This window comes from Petromyzon marinus, chromosome 37 (genome assembly GCF_048934315.1).
Source record: "Petromyzon marinus isolate PM22_M1 ecotype Great Lakes invasive population chromosome 37, UKy_Petmar_22M1.pri1.0, whole genome shotgun sequence".
Classification (NCBI taxonomy): Eukaryota; Metazoa; Chordata; class Hyperoartia; order Petromyzontiformes; family Petromyzontidae; genus Petromyzon; species Petromyzon marinus.
The window spans coordinates 12,970,257-12,994,853 of NC_133703.1; the positions used below are offsets into that span (position 1 = coordinate 12,970,257).

Genomic DNA, 24,597 nt, shown 5'->3' on the forward strand with positions numbered 1-24,597 from the left:
GATCAGTGAATGTAGAAGTGGTTTATCATGTCAGATCAGTGAATGTAGAAGTGGTTTATCATGTCAGATCAGTGAATGTAGAAGTGATTTATCATGTCAGATCAGTGAATGTAGAAGTGGTTTATCATGTCAGATCAGTGAATGTAGAAGTGGTTTATCATGTCAGATCAGTGAATGTAGAAGTGGCTTATCATGTCAGATCAGTGAATGTAGAAGTGATTTATCATGTCAGATCAGTAATGTAGAAGTGGTTTATCATGTCAGATCAGTGAATGTAGAAGTGGTTTATCATGTCAGATCAGTGAATGTAGAAGTGGCTTATCATGTCAGATCAGTGAATGTAGAAGTGATTTATCATGTCAGATGAGTAATGTAGAAGTGGTTTATCATGTCAGATCAGTGAATGTAGAAGTGGTTTATCATGTCAGATCAGCAATGTATAAGTGATTTATCATGTCAGATCAGCAATGTAGAAGTGATTTATCATGTCAGATCAGTGAATGTAGAAGTGGTTTATCATGTCAGATCAGTAATGTAGAAGTGATTTATCATGTCATATCAGCAATGTAGAAGTGATTTATCATGTCAGATCAGCAATGTAGAAGTGGTTTATCATGTCAGATCAGTGAATGTAGAAGTGGTTTATCATGTCAGATCAGTGAATGTAGAAGTGGTTCATCATGTCAGATCAGTGAATGTAGAAGTGATTTATCATGTCAGATCAGTGAATGTAGAAGTGGTTTATCATGTCAGATCAGTGAATGTAGAAGTGGCTTATCATGTCAGATCAGTGAATGTAGAAGTGATTTATCATGTCAGATCAGTAATGTAGAAGTGGTTTATCATGTCAGATCAGTGAATGTAGAAGTGGTTTATCATGTCAGCTCAGTGAATGTAGAAGTGGCTTATCATGTCAGATCAGTGAATGTAGAAGTGATTTATCATGTCAGATGAGTAATGTAGAAGTGGTTTATCATGTCAGATCAGTGAATGTAGAAGTGGTTTATCATGTCAGATCAGCAATGTATAAGTGATTTATCATGTCAGATCAGCAATGTAGAAGTGATTTATCATGTCAGATCAGTGAATGTAGAAGTGGTTTATCATGTCAGATCAGTAATGTAGAAGTGATTTATCATGTCATATCAGCAATGTAGAAGTGATTTATCATGTCAGATCAGCAATGTAGAAGTGGTTTATCATGTCAGATCAGTGAATGTAGAAGTGGTTTATCATGTCAGATCAGTGAATGTAGAAGTGGTTCATCATGTCAGATCAGTGAATGTAGAAGTGGTTTATCATGTCAGATCAGTGAATGTAGAAGTGGTTTATCATGTCAGATCAGTGAATGTAGAAGTGATTTATCACGTCAGATCAGTGAATGTATAAGTGGTTTATCACATCAGATCAGTGAATGTAGAAGTGATTTATCATGTCTGATCAGTGAATGTAGAAGTGGTTTATCATGTCAGATCAGTGAATGTAGAAGTGATTTATCATGTCAGATCAGTGAATGTAGAAGTGGTTTATCATGTCAGATCAGTGAATGTAGAAGTGATTTATCATGTCAGATCAGTAATGTAGAAGTGGTTTATCATGTCAGATCAGTGAATGTAGAAGTGGTTTATCATGTAAGATCAGCAATGTAGAAGTGATTTATCATGTCAGATCAGCAATGTAGAAGTGGCTTATCATGTCAGATCAGTGAATGTAGAAGTGATTTATCATGTCAGATCAGTGACTGTAGAAGTGGTTTATCATGTCAGATCAGTGAATGTAGAAGTGATTTATCATGTCAGATCAGTGAATGTAGAAGTGGTTTATCATGTCAGATCAGTGAATGTAGAAGTGGTTTATCATGTCAGATCAGTGAATGTAGAAGTGGTTTATCATGTCAGATCAGTGAATGTAGAAGTGGTTTATCATGTCAGATCAGTGAATGTAGAAGTGATTTATCATGTCAGATCAGTGAATGTAGAAGTGGTTTATCATGTCAGATCAGTGAATGTAGAAGTGGTTTATCATGTCAGATCAGTGAATGTAGAAGTGGCTTATCATGTCAGATCAGTGAATGTAGAAGTGATTTATCATGTCAGATCAGTAATGTAGAAGTGGTTTATCATGTCAGATCAGCCATGTAGAAGTGATTTATCATGTCAGATCAGCAATGTAGAAGTGATTTATCATGTCAGATCAGTGAATGTAGAAGTGATTTATCATGTCAGATCAGTAATGTAGAAGTGATTTATCATGTCAGATCAGCAATGTAGAAATGATTTATCATGTCAGATCAGCAATGTAGAAGTGGTTTATCATGTCAGATCAGTGAATGTAGAAGTGGTTTATCATGTCAGATCAGTGAATGTAGAAGTGGTTTATCATGTCAGATCAGCAATGTAGAAGTGATTTATCATGTCAGATCAGTGAATGTAGAAGTGATTTATCATGTCAGATCAGCAATGTAGAAGTGGTTTATCATGTCAGATCAGTGAATGTAGAAGTGGTTTATCATGTCAGATCAGTGAATGTAGAAGTGGTTTATCATGTCAGATCAGTGAATGTAGAAGTGGTTTATCATGTCAGATCAGCAATGTAGAAGTGATTTATCATGTCAGATCAGTGAATGTAGAAGTGATTTATCATGTCAGATCAGTGAATGTAGAAGTGGTTTTTCCACCCCCCGTGGCTCGCGTCTCCCTCTGCCGTTATAATGGGCGGGCGGGCGGGCGTGCGTGCGGTGTTCACCAATCAGGGAGGAGTGGGCGTGGCTGCGCAGCGTCGGTGGGCCGGGCCCCGTGGTGTGGAGGGCCGCGGGCCACGAGGAGGGTCCGCAGGGCGTCTTCCAGCAGCAGCTGACGGCGGCGGTGCAGGCTCTGCTCGCGCGCATCAACGTGTCCGTGCAGCAGGTGAGGGCGGTGTGCGAGTCGAGACTCCCTTGTTGGGGCCGCTTTTTCGGACGAGCTTGCACCTTGCTCGGTGAATGGGAGCGCATGGTCGCCTTCCACGCCACCAGAGGCCGCTGTTTCACCAGAGGAGAAAACAAATCGATGCTTCGAGCGACAGTCCTAAATCATGACACCGACTGTTAACTTTTTAACTACTTTTTTTAAACTATTTGTTTTTATTATACCAGGTAAGGCCCAATGAGCTATGTAGCCACAAATGATAGCTCAACGAAGTGGCTTATCACGTGGAAATTTCTAGCAGCCAAATACTCTGAACACGTGGTGATGTTAATTCTACATGTGGAGGTAAAAATCAGGGAGGACCCAGAAAAAAATCCACGCGACCACGGGGACAGAGACGCGCAACCTCCAAATATACAGCAGGCATCAGGGTCGGGATCGAATCCACGACCTCCTGCATACCAGACGAAATTGTTAACATCCAGCCACTTCGAAACACCACGGCCAGTTTTCCACTCACACGCCAGGTCACAGCAGTCTCCTTGCGGCTCAAATGAGGATTCAAGTGGTGCTCACCTCCTGTTGACAGCCCTCCAGAGCCAATGGTGGAAATTCCACTTTCCCGTGGCAGAAGTGAGTCTATCCATAGGCCAACCGCTGAGCTTCCTGGCCCGGACTTCCACCAATACCGCCGCTTCGCACGGCGCTTTCAGATGCGCTTCTGCGGCCGTCTGGAACGCTCTTCCTTCCGATATTTGGAAGCCCCTGGGAGCTATGCACTTTAAAATCAGTATCTAGATTGAAAACTGATTCATTGAGAACTGCTTTCTGTGTTTAGTTTGTTGTCCATCCCCCGCACCCCTGATTAGCACGGTTGGCTATTTACGGTGTGAAAGAAGTTCAACATACATATATATTTACATCTCCAATCACAATCACCGTCTGGGCACAACTCCCATCACTCTGTGCCATTGGGCACGGGGGGATGCCGAATCGACTCTCCCGTCGTGGGAACGCAGCGTCCGTGTTGGTTCTGCGCAGGCGAGGGACTTCCGCGTCTACACGCAGGAGGTGCTGGAGCTGAGCCACGGCGTCTCCTTCCTGCTGCTCATGCCGCCGGCGCACGCCGTGTGCACCGCGCCGGGCCAGAACCCGTACACGCCGCACGCCGGATTCCTCACGCTGCCGCTGCAGATCTTCGAGCTCGGTACGACCCCCTCGCTCCCGCGGTTCACCGCCACCCGGGGAGGGGGGGAGGGGGGAGGAAACACCGCAGATTTTTCTTTACGTCGTCAGACCGTGGACGATGAGCGAGGACGAGTCCAGGTCGTGTTTATGATAATAAAACAAACAAGATGCAGATGTATGGGACGCCCGTAAACAATGGATCTCAGAGCGCCGTGCATGTAAAAGGAGCAATATCATGGAGACGTAGCCGGGGAGAGAAAGACTGAAAGAGATGGAGAGCTAGAGAGAGAGAGGAGGCCACCGCGTTAGACACGTGGTTGGGTCACAGCCGGGACTTAGAAGTCTCCATCGACTGCGAGTCCCTCGTAGGGGCAGGGAATCCCAGAGCCTGGCCACCGTGCAGACAAAAGGCACATGGTCATCCCAGGGTCAAAACCTGCAGCGTGGTTACCACGCTGAATATGGAAAAATTGGTGGATCTCAGAGATCCCAGTCGAGGAACGTGTGGATGGATAGTGAAGTGTGTGGCTGGATAGTGGAGTGTGTAGATAGTGGAGCGTGTGGCTGGATAGTGGAGAGTGTGGCTGGATAGTGGAGTGTGGGGATAGTAGAGTGTGTGGATAGTGGAGCGTGTGGCTGGATAGTGGAGAGTGTGGCTGGATAGTGGAGTGTGTGGATAGTGGAGTGTGTGGCTGGATAGTGGAGTGTGTGACTGGATAGTGGAGCATGTGGCTGGACAGTGGAGCGTGTGGCTGGGTAGTGGAGTGTGTGGCTGGATAGTGGAGTGTGTGGCTGGATAGTGGAGTGTGTGGCTGGATAGTGGAGTGTGTAGCTGGGTAGTGGAGTGTGTGGCTGGATAGTGGAGTGTGTGGATAGTGGAGTCTGTGGTTGGATAGTGGAGCGTGTGGCTGGATAGTGGAGTGTGTGGCTGGATAGTGGAGTGTGTGGCTGGATAGTGAAGCGTGTGGCGTGATAGTGAAGTGTGTGGTGTGATAGTAGAGCGTGTGGATGTTTCTCTCCACGTGCTGGGAGATTCTTCGGGAACTGAACTGGAACATGTAGTGCTGGAGCAAGCGCACTGCACGGACGTGCTGGCCTTGTTAAGCCTGTACTCCCTTTCCCGTTCCAAGACAACTGCAAGTTGCAGGGTGGGTGTCCCGTTCATTGCCAAATCTCAGAATGCACGCGAGCGGCTCAGCATTAATTTTATTGAGAGGCTTCGTAGCGCCGCTGTTTTCAAAGGCATTGTACTCACCGCAGAGAACCATAGTGATACGACTGCACTCTATGATAGCTGGTGCCAAACCGTGCCACATGCCCTCCCACATGGCCTTGTGGGAGTCTCGGTACGCCTTCAAATGCGTGGCATGATAGTCTGAAGACGTGCCGATATAGTTGTTTTACTTTCAGTTTTATTCCGGAATCGAAAGAAAAAAAAACTGATGACATACATGTACATCATCGGAACGGCAAAGGTTTAAAATATGAACACCGAAAACAATACTACCCTTCCCTGGAGCGCATTCAGAACTTTGCGTGCATGCGTGGCTGCGCGTGCAAGGGGAGGGGGCGGTGCAGGAGGGTCGGGTTTGGTGGCGTGATATTCCCGAGGGGCAACGATTCCCCACCGCGGTGCTTGCGTGTGCAGTGCACTTCTGGCGCTACTCGCCCTCGTTCCTGGGCCGCTACTGCCGCCTGTCGGCTCGGCTGGAGCTGGAGTCGCTGCTGTCGCAGCAGGCCCTGCGCGAGGCCCTGTCCGACGACGAGCTGCTCGTCGCCAAGCAGAGGCAGCAGCAGGTGGCCGACTTCACGCAGGTGAGGCCCGCAGGGGGACACGGGATCTCACACAGGTGAGGTCCACGCAGGGGGACGGGAGGTGTGGTGCCGGATATGTGCAGTCGACCATGATTAATCCACCACTACAAGTCTGTATGATGCACGTGTCAGTGCCAGCCCAACTGACGTCCCGACGCATTTACTCGTTCCGCGCGCGTCAAGTCGCGCGCGTAAGACGGATCGCGTACGACTCATGCGAGCGGTTCTCAGCTTCTTGAACTCGCGACGCACGAGGCGAGTGGGACGAGCGAACGAACGAGCGAGCGAACGAGCGAGAATTTCTGGCGCGTGCGCATGTCATCGATGGCCGCGCAGCAGGTGGACGAGGTGTGGCGGGAGGCACGCTGGCTGATGGACGCGCTGCAGCACGCGCGGTACAAGCACCCGCCGGGCTGCGGCAGCGTCCCCCTGCAGCTCGCGCTGCGCAGGCCTGGCGACGGCGGCGCCCCGGACGGGCACCGGCGGCGCCGCGGCGCGGCGGACGACGGCGACGACGGAGACGGCCGCGAGGCCGGCGGCGACGGCGGCGAGGACGACGCGGAGGAGGCGACCGCCAAGATTCCGCCCGGAGGCAAGCCGCCGCCGCCGCCGCCCTCCTCCTCCTCCTCATCGTCGCTCCACCTCGACTTCTTGCCGTCGCCGGCGCCGTCGCCGGAGCCGCTGCGTCGGCTCAAGCGCTCGGGTCGGTCGCCGTTCGCCACTTCGCCGCCACAGCGACGCTTTCCTCCCCGCCGCCGTCCCCCCAGCCCCCACTCCCCCGGCTGCCAACGCTCGTTCCGTCGAAGCTCCAATAGCACAGCAGCCGAGATGCCATCTTCTTGTTCTACTCCCGAGCAGGATATTTAGTCACGCCGTAGAAATGACAATAGCATTGATGATGTACAGTAATACCTCGGTCGACTAATCCTCTGGGAACGAAGCTGCTATATAACGAAGCTCCTTTTTAACAAAGCTGCGTTATAACGTAGCTCCGTTATAACGACGCTCCTTTATTACAATGTTGGCCCTTCAGCCACGACTATTTTTGCCCAAAAAAATGACGAAGAAAGAGGGCAATTTGTTTACGCCACCGAGTGGGGTTTGTTTACCGTACGCCATCAGCAGACAATCAGCGAAGAGCTTCTCGAGTCTCCCTCTCCCACCTGCCATTGCTTGAGCTCCTTGTGTTGGTAAAATGTTACCGTGTTTTGTTGTTGTTGCAATCATAAAGTGATTTTACTTCCCCCATTATGCCATCCAACCGACGAAAATCGAGCGCGAGAGGCCCTAACTGGGCAAGAAGCGCAGTGTAGAATCAATCTCTTTGCGAACGGAAAATGCCGAGCGTAAGGAGGGTAGAGGCGGGAGAGGTGAAGAGTGAAGTGACGCTTCCGTTTGGGTTGGCGCAGTCCACCCTGCAGACAATTTTAAACCAAGCAGACAAAGTGAAGGCGACTGTGCACCAATGTTTTGATATTGTAGCGCCCCCCCCTTCACTGAAGTCCTGGAACGCTTCCCCATGCCTCCCATGCAATATCCACCTCTGGTAACGACGTTTCTGATAACGAAGTGACATCATGGAACGCATTTACTTTGTTCACCGAGGTATGAGCTGTCTTTAGTTTAGAGACCAGGAAGGAACCGTGAGATTACTATCTACAGGTGGGAGTTGCATCGATCGATGCGGTGTCCGAGCCTCATCATTCAATCACCCATTTTCAATCAATCACACATTTTGTCTCTCACCTGGTCCAATATCCTAAACTTTAAATTTTGCGTACAATTGGTGCGAATCACAGCAACGAATTTTTGCAACGCTCACCGCGTACGAATGTGTCTCTAACGTCGTTAGCGCGCTAATGACGAACGCTCTAACGACGAGCGCTCTAACGACGAACGCTCTAACGACGAACGCTCTAACGACGAGCGCTCTAACGACGAACGCTCTAACGACGAACGCTCTAATGACGAACGCTCTAACGACGAACGCTCTAACGACGAACGCTCTAACGACGAACGCTCTAATGACAAACGCTCTAACGATGAACGCTCTAACGACGAACGCCCTAATGACGAACGCTCTAACGACGAACGCTCTAACGACGAACGCTCTAACTACGAACGCTCTAACGACGAACGCTCTAACGACGAACGCTCTAACGACGAACGCTCTAACGACGAGCGCGCTAACGACGAGCGCTCTAACGACGAGCGCTCTAACGACGAACGCGCTTGTGTCGGCAGACCGCCACGTGTTCTCGGACGAGGAGAGCTCCTCGGAGGTGTTCCTCCCCACGGACAGCGACTACGAGTCGAGCAGCGCGCTGAGCCCGCGTGAGCTCGACCTCGTGCTCGAGTGCTCGCCGGGGGGGGGCGGCGGCACGGGGGGGGGCGCCGGCGACGCCGCGTGGAGGGGTGCCGGCGGTGCGGGGGGCGCCGGAGGCAGCGTCGCCGGCACCGGAGGGTTCGGCGGGAACGGCGGCGACGGCGGAGACGGCGGCGCCGGCGGAGGCCCGGACGTGCTGCGCGACCACGAGCGCCGGCCCCGCTCGTGCGTGTTCCCGAGCGGGGGCCCGAGGCCGTCGCGCACGCGCAGCGGCCCCGCCGGGGCGGCTCGGGACGCGTCGCCCCCCGCGCCGCGCCCCTCGCCCGCCGCCGAGGCCGCGGGCCACAACGGCGGCGCGACCTCCCGGAGGGGCCGCTCCGTCGACCGGGGCCTGGTGGAGGCCGCCGCCGCCGCCGAGGCGCCCGGTTCCAAGTGGGGTGGAAGAGGCGGAGCAGGAGGCGGACACCGCGTCCCCAAAAGCCAAAGCCTCGGCTTCCGAGGGCCCGGGAGCTCGTCGAGGGGTCACTGCGGAGCTGGCGGGCAGCGGATGGCCTGGAGCTCGAGCCTGTCGGTCACCGAGCCGGTCAACGGTTTGGATCGGTCCACGGGACGGGGCAGCAGAAGCAAGCAGGGCCCTCGAGAGCAGTCGGCGTCAGGAGCTGCCCACGCGGACACGACGGCCCACGGGGGCGTCAGGGCCAGGACTCGAGCGTCGCCGGAGGGCGGAGGTCACCGCGCGAGGGTTGGCGGGCCCCCGCCGGAGGAGCTGGCGAGGGACGAGGTCCCCAACCCCGCGGCCACCGTACTGAGGGTCTACCCCCAGTACCCGACGGGACTACACAGGGAGGCCTACGTCAACGTGAGTACAGTAGAGCCGCATGCGAACGTCCTAAGTGGATTTTTATCTCTTATTTCCGCTGCTGGATGAATGCATTGCCCACACGGGGGTTAAGCTGACTCTCTGCGCACGCTCTCGCTTGCGAGCGATTCATCACCCCCCCCACCATGCGGTCGCGTCCGTTGTGATGGCAAGTAAATTAAGGTGAAAGCCGATGGTACTCACTTTTTCAATCCCAGCAAGATCTCAGAGGCCTCTAAATAGACCACTGACTCACATTTGCATTCACTCAAATCACATTGCCACCTGGATACGTTCGAACACAGCAGTTAGGTTTTCACTGACAGGGCTAAGTTTCAGAGGCAGGTGTGTCCAGAAAATAGTTCAACTCCCGGCATACCACATCCAATTTCGATTTAAAGCTTTCGTGACTGCAAGGATTCATCTTCTTGGTTCTTTCGGTAAAGTCACCATGTAGAATGAGAATAAAACAATAAAACAAAATAAGACAATAAAATTCTCACGACGTTTCGGCCACAACACAAGTAGCCTTCTTCAGGTGAAGAGACAGCTCTGTACGGAAGACAGAGCTCGAATGGACGCCGTCATGTATGGACAGCGTTTATTAAGCTGTGTGGGTGGAGTTAAAACATGAGTCTGTACGTTACCAGCAATTACCTGCAGAGAAGGGGAGGGAGGGGGGGGCTGGGAACACAGGCAGAGAGGAAGAAAAAGACTAAAGAAAGTAAGCAGGTGCAGCAAGGTACGATGTTGTGTCCTGAGCAGCTTCATGACTATGCTATAAACTGGACTACTATACAGTACAATATTATATCTTCACATCTAAACTACATGGTATAACATCATATCATAGACAAATTCCACCTTTGAATTATACAATGCGTTACTTTACACTACCCTATACTTTAGATTATAAACTATTTGACTTGTGATAATTACACTGTCTTATTATATGGACCCAACTATATACCACACTGCTGTATATTCACTATGCAATTTAACAGAACTCATATTGTCTTATTTTGTTTTATTGTTTTATTCTCATTCTACGTGACTTTACCGAAAGAACCAAGAAGAAGATACCACATCCAGTGAATACGTTAACTATTTTGTATTTTTTTAGCCCGGTATACAGGAGGTTGTGGGTTCGATCTCATGCACCGACACCTGCTGTACACTTGGAATTTGCGGTGTCTCTCTCCCTTTTGTCGCAAGGATTTTTCTCCAGGTCCTTCGGCTTTCCCCTCCACATTTAGCGTCGACGACACGCGTTTAGAGTATTTGGCTGCTATAAATGTCCACGTGAAGCTAAGCCACTTCGTTGAGCTTTCATTTGTGGCCAGGTCGCTTCTGAAAAAGAGCCATACAGCATCAGTGGGCCTTGCCTGGTGAAATAAAAAAAACTAGTTTTAGTTTAACGTGACACCGCGCTTCTCTCCCCCACAGCTGGCGGTGAGCCGGCGCACGACCGCCGGCGAGGTGACGCAGCTCGTGCTGCGGGAGGTGAGTCGCGCCGCGGCGGCGGCGGCGGCGGCGGCGGCGGCGACGCCGGCGGCGGCGGAGGCGACGAGGACCCCCGGGGCGGCTCGCGTCTCCTCTTCCCCCGCCTCCCCCTGCTGCGCCGAGGAGACGCGCAACTTCGCGCTGGTGGCGTCGGCAGGCGGTCGCGAGCGGTGGCTACCCGACGACGCGCGCCCTCTGGAACTGCCGGGCCCGTGGAGCGGGGGGCGGCTCTCCGTGCGCCTCAGGGAGCTCGCGCCGTTCGGCGCCGCCGGCGAGCAGCAGAACCGCATCACGCGCGTGTGAGAGCCCGCGGGGCAGGGGGGGGGGGGCGGCGGTCGCCACCTCTCGAGGTGCGGGCCCGGGGACACGTCGAGGGACGGAGGAGGAGGGAGAGGATATCTCGGGATACCGGAAGAGCAGAGCCGCGTGGCACCGCGTTGTCCCGAGTGGTGCGTCACTACGCGGTGGACGAAGGGCGGGGGGACCTTTTTTTGTCTTCCTGAGGAGAGCGAAGCATTTTCCGGGAGGGCAGCTGCCGTCCCAGGACGATCGTGGGAAGAACCAGGACGGTTGGCAAGCCTGTTGAGCACCCCCAAAAACCTAATTACGAGACGACGATGACAACAAAGAAGCAAGATTTGAAGCTTTGCCTGGGGAGGGAAGAGTGAGAGAGCTTCAGTGTTCAGCGGATATTTTTTTCTCCAATCTCGATGTTGGCCTTCGTGACGTTGGAACACGGGCTGACCGCGGGCGCCTGTTGCGTCGTTGCTCTGCAGGCCTTTTCGAAGGCTTTAGAAAGAAGTGAATGACCTTTGTAAAGGTCACCTGAACGTGCAGGGATTTCAATGGCTCTCGTTTATTAAGGGTCACCTCGCAAGACACAGGTCGAGATTGTTTATTTATTTGATTTGTCTAGCCTCGCGTTCAACGAAGACGCAGCAGTGTGGACTGTGCAGATAGCTGATGCTGCGGATGCTGCTGCCACTGCTGCGGCTGCTGCCGCTGCTACAGCTGCTGCTAAAGACAGAGCACTTTGAGGTGTATATCCACACTTAGAAACAACGTGCGTTTGGAGTATTCAGCTGCGATGCATTTCCACATGATTAGCCACTTTGTTGAGCTAGAAACTATATATTACCAGGTAAGGCGCACTGAGTAACGTAAGTGACCTGGCCACAAATGACAGCTCAATGACATGTGGACATTTATAGCAGCCAAACACTAAATGCATGTTCATGGAGGGAAAACCCATGCATACTCAAAATATACAGCAGCAGCCATCAGGGTCGGGATTGAACCCACGACTTCCTGTGTACCAGCCCAGGTAGTTAACATCTCCTAGCCTCCGTGGCACCCTGTCATCATTTGTGGCCAGGTCGCTTTCTGAAAAAAAGATCTGCATAGCTCAGTGGGCCTTGCCTGGTAAACTATAAAAAAAATATCCGCTCCACTCCGTACTTTCTGCCGCATCATCATCTTCAAGACGCGCGAACCTTACGGTAACTTTACGGCAGCATCCCCTCTTGCACGTGCACCGCGAAACACTGTCGCTGTCAGCGCCGTCCGTCCTTTCCATCTGCCGTAACTTTCCTTCCGATGTACGTTTGTACGGACGTTGAACTTCTCTATCGCGCCGTGCATAGCCGGCCGCGCTGATCGGTGGTGCGGGGGGAAGGGACATGAAACGAAACACAAAGAAGCGGCTCTGAAGAAGTCGAGTTTTCAATCTCGATGATGATTTAAAGGTGCACAGCTCCCAGTGGCTTCCTAATATCGGAAAGAGGAGCGTTCCGGACGGCCGCGGAAGCGCGTCTGAACGCGCGCGATGCGGTGACCGTCTTTGTTCGGTGGACAGCCAAAGCCACTGCCGCTGCGAGGACGATGACCGGGGTTCGCGTGGGAACTCGGCCTGGGGGTCACGCCTCAGGGGGGTCACGACCTGGGGAACACGTTGGGGCACGTCAGGTGGCCGCCTCTCCGTCGCCACCGTTGGACATGTTTTGTTGTTGTTGTTGTTGTTTGTTTGCCACCAAGTTACGATTTGCAAGCAAAATCAATTTCGGGCGAGGTGCTTGGGCACCAGGTGGACGCTCGACATCGTCCAGGAGCGGCGTGCCCATGATGGCACGGCGGCCCAGCAGGACCTTCCTTCGGATGTCGCCACACTCGAAGCGGAGAATATTCGTCACCGATGTTGCCGAGGGCAAGGCCGGGATCACTGTGATAAATCGGTCGTTCGCTGCGATGTCACTATCCGCGCGTCGTTCCCCAACAGGGCTTCTCCCCCCCCTCGTTAACGACGTGCCCCCACCCCCCCCCCCAGCTTGTCTAAATGCGTGGATGACGCGGGGGCGAGGCTTTTCGGGACCGAGCGCCGGAACGAGATGTTAATGACGAATCGCCCTCCGGAAGATTCCGTTTTCTACTTGGAGTGGCGTTGCAGGGTTGCCGTTGCAGACTTTGTTGAGGGGCTTTTACGCTCGCCGCAAGAACCACCGCAACGCCACAGTGGATTTTACCAAAAGGGAAAAAGATCGACCTCAGTGACAGAGACCGGTTCTCTACTAGAATCATCGTCGTCGTTGTTTAATTTTATATTTATACCGTTCATTGACAAATCAGGGATTACAGAACAAGTGGGGCCAAGTCACCGGTGCGGTGGCAGTGGGTGGGGGCGGTAAAGTAGCTGCGTTACTTTGACCTTCGTGTTTCCATGCAAATCCACCAGCGTCACCCGCCCACTGCAGAGCGCTCTCTGCTTGCCGGCCAGATCGACGTGTTCGCGGGGCCCCCGGTCTCCGGTCGCCATGGCCTGTCTCTTGCCCAGCCCGTGCGGAGAGGCTGCCCGGTTCGCATCCCTGCAAGCGTCGCACGACACGGCGGCTCCGTCGCCACCGCCGGTGTCCGTCTCGCGCCGAGACGAGACGGCGCTGCCGCCGCCTTGCACGTCGCCAGCCGTTTTGTTTGTGCGTGACCCCCTTGCGGACGAGCGACGTACGCGTGGATGCGGCCGTCTCGCTGGGTTTTAGCGTCTTTCGCGCGAACGTGCCGATCAAGCGGCGCTGCGTGCGCGGAATGCGTCGGCATGCCCTGACACGCGCGCCCGACCTGCCGAGATTACGAGTGAGCTTTTTCGCATTGCACGTGCAACGGACGAACCCGAGCCTAAGCTGTTACAGTGTAAAGCATGAAGTGCTTCTGTTCAAATGTAACCTTTTGATATTTATTTACACGTTCATTTACAATCGTCCGTCGCTTCAGTGGCGTAAAAGTTATCGATGTGATGCAAAGAATGACTGTTATGCTCCGCGTGCGAGCGCCTGTGTAAATATTGTACCACAGTATTTTTTTTACGCTCGCATTCAGGCACACACTTTCTAAACGTTTACGCTACACGTTCGATTGCATGCGGAAGGAGTCGGCTCAGTGATGTATTTATCTGGTAAGTGTCCGCCATCTGGTTTCGCGTAGACGACAAGATTATTCTTATTTTTGGTTTTAATTTTTAAACCCAGAGGCAGACTTTCCCCAGGCAACCTGCCGGCATTACAGCACGGGGCGCCGTGCCGCTGTGCGTTCGGTCACGCGAGCCAACTCCTTGGCGGCGGTCGGCGTGGACGCTGACACGTTATGCTCCCCCCTACCACGGCCGCGTTACCACAGCCACGCTACAACGGCCGCTTCACCACGGCCACGTGACCACGGCCGCGTTACAACGGCCGCTTCACCACGGCCACGTGACCACGGCCGCGTTACAACGGCCGCTTCACTACGGCCACGTGACCACGGCCGTGTTACAACGGCCGCTTCACCACGGCCACGTGACCACGGCCGCGTTACAACGGCCGCTTCACCACGGCCACGTGACCATGGCTGCGTTACTACGCTCTCATGACCACGGCCGCGTTACCATAGCCGCTTCACCACGGCCGCTTCACCATGGCCGCTTCACCACGGCCACGTGACCACGGCCGCGTTACCACGGCCGCGTTACCACGGCCGCGTTAACTTGGCCGCATTCACCGGCTGCGTTGCGCCGTGGCTTTGTCCACATGGAGCGATGATTTCGGGTACAGGTCTTCCACAATCGATCACGATTTCTGTTCCAGGACGGTTGTGTCAGAAATTGTCCATGCGTCTAAATGCTCCAAATGTTTACGACGCCAAAGGTTGTTGAGGAAATCGTTTGGCATGCAGTCGGACGCGTGCCATTGATTTGATCAACAAGCTGGCCGGTGTGTTTTGGCGGATTTAGGATTGGCTCGAACCTTACAGCAATAGCCGAGAGAAGCAAATAGCCCTGAAAATGTGTTCATATAGTGCAGACATAAATGAGAATAATATATGTTTCAAAGAGAGTGCGCTTATATTTCCATTGCCCAATGCTATATTTATATTTCTGGAGGACCAAACTAAGACGGTGAATGTGCATTGAGCTGCATTTTAAGTCAAGCGTTCGTGTTTTGCCGTAGCAAGCGACGGAGCCGTGCGCTCCCTTTTCGCTCTCAGCGGCCGTGGCGAGCGATGGTCCGAAACTCCGCGGGACCACGAAACGGGAAAGGTGCGACTCTCACCCTCGGCCAGCCAGGCGCCCGCAGTGCCAACGTGCGGTCGACGTGCAGACTCGCGAACCGCCGCCATCGCGTTGTTTCCTCAAAAATCGCCATCGCGTCTTTGGGGTGGTGGGTGGGGGTGTGGGACTTAAGTCTTTTCAACCAGAGCTAACACCGGGGCTGAATAATGAATACCCTAGGATAGGACAATCGATGCCCGGACTCCAATCCGCAACTCCGGCGTTTCGCGTCCATCGATCTCTCGCGCGCTCCCACACGCGGAGTCGGTTGCATGCAGCCCCCCGCGCCATGCTCGTAGGCAGCGATAAACGTGAGGAGGGTGAAACGCATGGCCCCTCGCTCGTCTCGCAAGGATGCCTTCCTGTGAATCGTCGGTGTTGGGAAAACGACGCCGTTTGTCGCCTGCCTTTGTCGCCTGTTTGTGCCTCGGATCTGCGCAGTGCTACCGCCCGCGACGGTGCGACGCACGTGCGATGCCCCCCCCCCCCCATGTATTGTGACGTCTGTGACAGCCGCGCGCCCCCTTGCACCGCGGAGCGGGAAGGGGAACCTTCGTCGGCTGGTGTGCGTAGCTCACCCTCCACTACCGAGCATGGGGAAATATTCAAGTTGTGGATCAGCGCATCCGCTCGGCCTAATTGGACCCATCGGGAAAGGAATTGTAAGGGAGCGCCTGTTTAGGTCGGCACAGCGCTCGAGGTAGTGGTGTAGTCGGCACCACGTGACCTCGTGTTTTGCCGTGTAAAGGTGATACGCACCCTAACTGTGTACACCCGCGCACCGTTCAGATGCCCATCCTCACGAGCGTGCGTGGCCAGGAAGGAACCCAATTGTCCCTGCAGTGGTGCACAAGAGCCAAAAGTAGCTGACAGGTTAGGCAGTGGCCCTTTATTTGATAGCGGATGGGCCGCTATCAAATGAAGGGCCACTGTGCAAGACGTCACCTATCATATCAGGGGATCGGCAACCAAAAGTAACAAGAAGAGCCATTTTTTTGTTTAAAATTCGGTAAACAAAAACAACCGATATTTAAAGAGCCGCGATGCACTGCGGTGAATACGAGACGGTGGCGGTCCTCCATTTCAGGGCCACAGTGTCATTGACGAATGCGTCGAGTTTTTTGTTTCATTTGTCCAATCTTCCAGGTTCGCAAAACAGCGTGCCAACCCACCCGCGCCTCTGCCGCGATGCACGGCACGCCCGCACAGGCGCCGGGTACGTTGCGCTTGAAACAGCCGTGCCCATGCGTGACCAGGGCTGGGCCTAACCCCCCGGTGGCATGTGGGCACATGTGTCCAGACTCCTAGGAGTGGCCTGGCGACCATCGGTAGCACCCCCCCCCCCCCCCACCCACCCCCACTGGTAGCACTGCCGGCGTCACGCCGGCTACAGCCCTCGCCACGGTGGCGTGGAACGTCGAGGCGTGTTTTACGACTGCGGTCGAGGTTCGGCATGAAACCCAGGCAAAGTGCCACCTCAAGGTGGATCGCGCGACTGCCCCCGCGTGTGCCAGGAGGGCCCCGCACCCAGCGGCGGTGTTGAGACGCGCCGTGGCGAGGGGGTAACCCCGACCCTCACCGGCGTAAGGGTGAAGGGCACGGCACGTGCACACACACAGTGCCACCCGGTTTGTGACCGCAACCCTCCTTCAATTCCTACAGGGCTGGAGTGATGCGTCGATCGGCATCGACTCGAGCTCAAGTTCCAAGCGTCCAATCGTGAACATCGGTGTATTTCGAGTCACAGACGTTGCATGCAATGGGTCCCATGTCCTCCCCCCGCTCCTCTCCCCCGCCACAGCCACTTGAGGCGCTCCCGTTCACCACCAGCGCTGGTTTATCGTCAATTGAGACAATTTTGACAAGTCGCCAGGGTTCGCCCATTGGCCAGGGCAGACATTGGCACCACACAAGGTCACACAAATGTAGTCGTCCCGATTTAGTCATTCGGCATATAATAAAATAAAGGCTTCGTGACCACACTTATTTCAAGCGGTTAAATCGCACAATTCACTGTTATTGGCCACGTGGAGACACTCGAATTCGCCAGGGTTATAACCACCCCGGGTGGTGCCGACAAGTTAGATACCCAGCCTGGGTTCGTGGACGAGGGGAGGGTGAGGATGATGATCATTCCACGGCTGACTTTGTGGCACGGCGTTGCTGATTGTGAATGGCTACTCACTTTCACGTTGCTGATTGTGAATGGCTACTCACTTTCACGTTGCTGATTGTGAATGGCTACTCACTTTCACGTTGCTGATTGTGAATGGCTACTCACTTTCACGTTGCTGATTGTGAATGGCTACTCACTTTCACGTTGCTGATTGTGAATGGCTACTCACTTCACGTTGCTGATTGTGAATGGCTACTCACTTCACGTTGCTGACTGTGAATGGCTACTCACTTTCACGTTGCTGATTGTGAATGGCTACTCACTTTCACGTTGCTGACTGTGAATGGCTACTCACTTTCACGTCGCTGACTGTGAATGGCTACTCACTTCACGTTGCTGACTGTGAATGGCTACTCACTTCACGTCGCTGACTGTGAATGGCTACTCACTTTCACGTTGCTGATTGTGAATGGCTACTCACTTTCACGTTGCTGATTGTGAATGGCTACTCACTTTCACGTTGCTGATTGTGAATGGCTACTCACTTTCACGTTGCTGACTGTGAATGGCTACTCACTTTCACGTTGCTGACTGTGAATGGCTACTCACTTCACGTTGCTGACTGTGAATGGCTACTCACTTTCACGTTGCTGATTGTGAATGGCTACTCACTTCACGTTGCTGACTGTGAATGGCTACTCACTTTCACGTTGCTGATTGTGAATGGCTAATCACTTGAACCCATGGTGTCTGTAGCTGCACCGTTTGGCTGCTCAAAAAATTCAAATGCGGCTTCGCCGAGGGCGCCCGTGTCCGCGTGTCTGCGTGTTCGTATCCGTCTTTCTGTGTGTGTATGCGTTATTTGTGTGTGTGTGTGTGCGCGCGCATGGGCTGTGTTCTATGAATGTATCCCACTTGCGGTTGTAAGATACGTTTGGCATTTTTCACTTTGACAGATTTAACACAAAGTGTCGCTCCATTAAAACAGTTTTCTGAAATCCGTGGGTCCTCGATTTGCGTTCTTCACCCTCTACCCAATATCGACTACTTCACATTCCAGCTTTACGTATTTGCCTATCAACTTGTGTGTGTGTTGTGGGTTCACGTGCAAAGGTTAAGGACTTGGTAAATGGGACAATCCAGGCTCTTATGAGCAGGACCAGATGAAGGTTCTCGTCGGCCCTAGACACTTCTGTTTCGTAGGCCTTCAGTGATAACTTTCTTCAGTCGCGACTGCTCCTGCCCATGTCACTACTACCGCCGCTGTCACTCCGCTTGTTTCACTCGGTACTTCGTCCAGCCGCTGGACAGATGTCACTACTGATGCACTAATTATTGAGTCTGTGCCCTAATTTGATGGGAGTGCGCTGTGTGCCACAGAGAAGCAGAATTAATTTTAAACACTGTGCCTATCCTTGCTATACATATAAATATATTTATTCAAGAAGATATCTTGGTTACATTTTTTATCATACAAACCAAAAAAACATGCTATTTTTTTCGTGGGCCCGAGGCACAGTTGCTACTGTGACCTATTGGATAACACGGCCCTACTTATGGAGTGCCTGACCAGCAGGTAAATCTCGAATTGTCGAATACGAATCTCAATTACACGCGAGTGTGAAACAGCTCGACAGACACGTCCGGCGCTCCAGCGTTACAACAGCAACAGAGATCGGCCCCTACAACGGTGTAACATCCTTCCCGTACTACTCCTGCATGCCTCGGAGATACAGCCAATGGCAGCGTCGCGGAGTCGGATGCTGGACGCGTGCGACTGAAGGTGGTGGCCTGTGACGGACGCTCCGCGTTCACACGAGCGAGCACGTCGCTCACGCCGAGGTTCGCACTCGCACGGGCGGGGGAGGGAGGTGGGTGGGGGAGCCGTCAGTGTCCGACACGGCCAGAGCCAGAAGACTTTTCGAGTACTGTATTTGGCTGCTGCTGCTATGAAAGTCCACGTGATAAGCCACTTCGTTGAGCTATCATTGTTTTGACCAGGTTGCTTCTGCAAAAGAGCTATAGATATATCATTGGGTCATGGAAGATGACCCCGGGGACAAGCCCTGATTGATGTTGGAGTTTGCGGTCTCTCTCTCTCTCGCTTTGGTCACATGGATTTTTTTTCTCCGGATCCTCCGGTTTTTCCCTCCACATTTAGAATCAACGTGCGTTTAGATTGCTTAAAGTATTTCTCTGCAGTAAATTTCCACGCGATCTAAGCCACTTTTGATTTGAAGCTTTCATGACTGCAGGGATTCATATTCTTGGTTCTTTCGGTAAAGTCACGTAGAAGGGAAACAAAATAATAAAAAAATATAAAACAATAAAATTCTCACAACGTTTCGACTGCAACACCTGATGATGATTGCTTGTGTTGCAGTAGAAACGTCGTGAGAATTGTATTGTTTTATATTTTTATTATTTTATTGCTTCCCTACTACGCGACTTTGTTGAGCTATGATGTGTGGCCAGATCAGTTCTGAAAAATCAGCGAAAAGCTCAGTGGGCTTTACCTAGTAAGATTAAAAAAAAAATTGTTTGGTTGTATTTGTACATATGTTTAAGTGATTTGTTTACCTTTCCTATACTTTGCACTCCTATCGTGTGTATTGTTTGTTGTTGTCACGTTCTGACCCTGTGCCCCTACTGGACATCTGTGTAAAAAAGAGCTTCATAGCTCATAGGATAATGGGTGGACAGTTCTCCACTTGGGGCAGAAAACTGCCAGACAACATGGAGTGGCACTTATTTTGAACAAAAGAATGAAGGGCACACATGAGCATGGGGGCGAGGTTTGAGCTTGCTCCCCATCAACAGGTGAGGAATGGTGGTGAAGGTGGTGGTTTATGCCTCCACTGAAGGTGAACATCAGTGGAGGGTTCCAGGCAAGGCTGATGAAGCAGATGCCTTCTGTGACCTCCTGTCCCAGATGTTGGCTAAAATTCCCCCTCGAATCATCTTGTTGGGTGACTTTAATGCCCGAGTGGGTCATGCCGAAGGCACCTGGGTTGGAGTGATTAGTAGGCATGGGCCAGATCAGCTCAATAACAACGGTAGGAGGCTGCTCGGCTTTTGTGCAGTCTATTCGCTGGTAATCACCAAAACTCTGGCATCGGAGCATCCACACATCATGCATGTCACGTTGTTGTGGATATATGAACCTTATGGCGGGACCCCGGGGTCCCATAAGCCCCCGGCTCACGCATAAACATTATATTATAATGTAAACATTATATTATATATATTGTAAACATTATATTATAATGTAAACATAAACTTTGCTCTTTTTCACCAATGGGTTTTAAGGATGGTGGCAAGTGTTGTCTTGTTAAACTATGCCTTTAAAACTGAAAACTACTTACCTGCAGTACCTCTATTTAAATACACTATCGAAATTTTTTTTTACACCCCTCTGTCAATCTTCGTGTTTCTCAGTGTGGATTTGTGAACACACTTTGTAAACAGTACATAAAATAGGACGCGTTTTCAATGCGCTGTTCATATTGTAACAAGCGTTTATACCAGGGGTGTCCAAACCTTTTTTTTCCCCGAGGGCCACATACAGAAGAATAAACGATGGACTGGGCCACTCACCAGACGTGAGGTATACTGCCTCACTTCTCATGCACTAATATTGGCAAAATCAATCAAATGCAGGTAAATTACGTTTGATAATTGAACATGTTTGAAGAAAAAAAGCCTCCATCATAGCTCTCCATTAGTAGATTTTAATTTTATTTTTTACGAAAAGGTTGGCAGGTCATTCTCTCAGTGACAGCCTCAGATTGGTTCTTAGGGTACTGATCCCCCTTCATTGTCCTGTATGAAGGGAGAGACAGGAAGAGAAATAGGGGATGTGGATATTTCAAGCTTATTACACAAATAAATTATTGGACTTGTTAACACATCAACTAACGTTTGTTAAAAAAAATTGTCATCAACTTCAATTGACTGAATTTATTAAGTAATTGGGCTTATTGACAAATGAAAACCGCGTGTATATTTTAACTCACCTGTAATGGGAAGAATGTTACGCTCAGTGGGAGCAGTGATGCTGCGCTTTGGTGTGAAGGATAGCTGGCAGGTCAGGAGTAAGTTTGGTGGTTGAGATGCGAAGGACGTCACGGAGATGGCTGTCGGTCGTTCTGGTTCTCAGCCTGCTTTTGTTCAGCGTTAACAGAGAGAATGTCTGCTCACAGATGTATGTTGAGCCGAACAAACTCATCATTCGTTTTGCGTGGCGTCTCATCAGAGGAAACTTGGCCTTTTCCAAGCTCCGGTAGAAGTCAGGTAGGGAGAGAAGCTGATGCTGATTCTTCAGAGAATCATCACACTGAATTTCGATCAGTTCTAATTGCAGACTCTCCTCCACTTCTTTTGCATCCATTGAAAACGGAGCCGCAAACAGTGTGATTTCCTTCTCAATGACAGAAAAATCTTGGAAGCGCCGACTGAATTCTGTCATGAGAGATGTGATCACAGACACATTCTCCCATTTTTGCAGAGAGCTTGGCATTTGGAAACGCGCATTTGATTTCGGTCTGCGTGGGGAAGTGCGCTACATTGAAGTTGCGCAGTTGTGACTCGAATAGACGGAGCTTCGCACGGAATGCTTTCATGTGCGAATACAGCTGTGGTACCAGCTGCTCTTTGCCTTGTAGTCTCTTGTTCGGGGTGTTGAGATGATCAGTGAGATCAACTAAAAAAAGCCAGGTCTGCCAACCATAAAGGGTCACTGATCTCATGGAGAGGTCTGCCCTTTTCTTTCAAAAACTTGTCCATATTTGACCTCAGGGAATAAAACCGCTGCAGCACGGAGCCGCGACTGAGCCAGCGCACTTGAGAATGGTAGAGTAGGTCCCCGTATTCAGCGTCGACATCAGAGAGGAACGCTTGCAATTCTCTGTGGTAAAGCCCTCGTGCCCGCATTATCTTGACAGTTTTCACACAAGTGTGTTCATCACATCGCCAAGCTGGATTATCTTGGCACAGAGGGCTTCTTGGTGGATGATACAGTCCATTTTGACAGCCTCACCTCCGCTCTCCCGCACCTTGGCACTCACCATAGAGGCCATTCCTTTGCGCCCGCCTGTCATTGCTGGAGCCCCATCCGTTGTAATTCCACACAGCTTGTCCCATTTAAGTCCAGCCTGGTCAATTGCATCTGACACAGCTTCAAAACATGTCCTTCCCAGTTGTTGTCCCCTTTAGACTCCGAAGATCGAGCAGTTCCTCCGTCATGCAAAAATTATCATCAACTCCCCGCAAAAAAATTAACAGCCTTGCAGTGTCCGTGGCATCTGTGCTCTCATCACATGCAATCGAGTAAAAATCGAAAGCACAAGCTTTATCTGACACTTGCTGTTTTAAGTGAGCCGACGAGTCTTCAATTCGCCGCACAACCGTATTTCTGGACATACTAACATCGTTAAAATCCTGCATTTTCTCCAGGCACATTATTCCCACGACTTTAGTGAGGCACTGTTTGATGAAGTCACCGTCTGAGAAAAGTTTCCCGTGTAGGGCAATGAGTTGAGCTGCTTCATAACTGGCTATTGTTGCATTTTCTTGAGCTTTGTTAGCACGGAAAAAACCCTGCTGCTGCGTTAGCAGGCTAGCTTGCCATTTGCTTTACCTTCTCTCTCCGCTCGGCGCCAGCGTAGGACGTGAAGGTCTGATGTTTCGTTTCATAATGCCGTCGTAACATTGTACTCTTTCATCACGGCAACACTCATTACAAGTCAAACAAACACACTTCCCCTTGATTTCTATGAAAAAATATTCATTTTTCCACCGAGTCTGAAATTTTCTGCACTCGCTTGCAATCTTGCGTCTCTTCGGTTCCGGCATTTCTGGTGACCCTGAGCAAATGTTTTCTTCGATTGCTTGCTTTGTGGAGACGCTGCCTGGTTCAAGACAATAGCGCCACCTAGTTTTTAAACTAACAAGTGCAATACAGTGGGCCATAGTCCATTATATTTTTAGACTTTGATACGGGCCAATTAAAAATGGATGGCGGGCCGCAGTTGGCCCGCGGGCCGTAGTTTGGACACCCCTGGTTTATACCAATGTTACTCTACAGAGTAGTGGGTCGCCGCTCCTCTTATCCGCATTGATACGAGCGGTATGTGGGGACTATGGCTTAACTGCAACAACAAAAAAACCCTATCTGTACAGATGCATACGGACAAGAGAAGTCTTATTATCAAACAGGAGGAATTAACGGTGAAACGCATCTCATCTGTTAAATATCTGCAGGTAACAGGATTGTCATCGATTGATCCTGGCTGCAGACATTGGTAAGTCACAAATAATAATGAAGATAAGAGAGCAGTTTCACTATATTATGCATACCGTTATATATAAAGGGGAATTTGTGAATATGTGTGTCTGTTCGAAATGTTTAGCATACTTTTCAACATGCTACAAACTAGAAATTTGGCATGTGGGTAGCTCCCATACTGTACACAATGTAAAAAGTATACAAATAGACTTTTGTATTTTGTAGGGGGGGGGGGGGGCAATGACCATGAAGTATGTGGCGTCAACCTGCAGCAAAAACTCTCCAACGCTGAGCTCTGACGTCATGAAATTTGCACAGCTGATGCTGTCTGGAATTGCTAAGTGAACGCGACTATTTTCAGCTCGCCACATCATTCCCTTCCCGAGTTGCCAAAGAACCATGCAACATCATCTATATTTGTTCATTGAATGAACTTAAAACTAGGTCTAAACTATTAATTTCCGTGCGAAGAACGGGCAAAACTGCTAGTATGCTTATAAAACAAACATTTGGTGTTAAGTAGGATTAAATGCAAATGGTCTAAATCAGGGGTCCTGTTGTATATATAGGCCTTTTTCCATTTTTGTTTTTTATATTAATGATTTTGCCTTTTTATATATATAAAATCACTCGCGGGGTCGCTGGGAGCACAAACAAACGGACCCCCCCCCCCCTTTTCGAGCAGCTGCCTTGTCACTCTCACAAAGATAATGACACCCTCCCCTCTCACCAACGGAAAGGGTCACTCATAAAGTCAAATAAAAAAACACACACACACGACCCCCCCCCCTCCCCGGACGAAGGATAACAAACAGGCGTTTCGTTTTGGTTAACTTTTGCATGCGTCTTCTAACAAATGGTAAAAATTCCAAAACTTAGCGAACTATCGATCCTCACACTCACTCCAATTAAAAACCCGGCTACAATCTACATCAGTGGATCATTACTCCTCATTCATTCATTCAATACTAATGTTATTTTCACCTTTAAAATAATTTTCTACGCGACCTGACCGAAGCATCAAG

General features: G+C 51.0%; 2 protein-coding genes across 5 annotated transcripts in view; both read left to right on the forward strand.

The window, feature by feature from the left end:
• Positions 1-8,082, forward strand: part of ANKFN1 (ankyrin repeat and fibronectin type III domain containing 1) — a 254,019-nt gene extending 245,937 nt beyond the window's left edge. For all 4 annotated transcript variants that reach the window (XM_076072300.1, XM_076072298.1, XM_076072299.1 and 1 more), the window contains 4 exons: positions 2,753-2,906; positions 3,948-4,113; positions 5,743-5,909; positions 6,246-8,082. In XM_076072300.1, the coding sequence (XP_075928415.1) occupies positions 2,753-2,906; positions 3,948-4,113; positions 5,743-5,909; positions 6,246-6,776 (1,018 nt within the window). In that variant the 3' untranslated portion in view covers positions 6,777-8,082. The remainder of the gene's footprint in view (positions 1-2,752; positions 2,907-3,947; positions 4,114-5,742; positions 5,910-6,245) is intronic.
• LOC116949510 (uncharacterized) lies at positions 7,247-18,284 on the forward strand. The gene is made up of 3 exons (XM_076072452.1): positions 7,247-7,376; positions 8,154-9,094; positions 10,541-18,284. The coding sequence occupies exons 1-3, from the start codon at positions 7,247-7,249 to the stop codon at positions 10,898-10,900; spliced, it is 1,431 nt and encodes a 476-aa protein (XP_075928567.1). The 3' UTR covers positions 10,901-18,284.
• The last annotated feature ends 6,313 nt before the right edge of the window (positions 18,285-24,597 follow it).

What these genes read in the sequence shown, in the direction of transcription:
- LOC116949510 (XM_076072452.1), top strand. Translation starts at nt 7,247, where the DNA reads ATGCCGAGCGTAAGGAGGGTAGAGGCGGGAGAGGTGAAGAGTGAAGTG. An exon ending in GAAGGCGACTGTGCACCAAT is followed by an intron (nt 7,377 to 8,153) that starts GTTTTGATATTG and finishes TTGTGTCGGCAG; the next exon opens with ACCGCCACGTGTTCTCGGAC. An exon ending in ACAGGGAGGCCTACGTCAAC is followed by an intron (nt 9,095 to 10,540) that starts GTGAGTACAGTA and finishes TCTCCCCCACAG; the next exon opens with CTGGCGGTGAGCCGGCGCAC.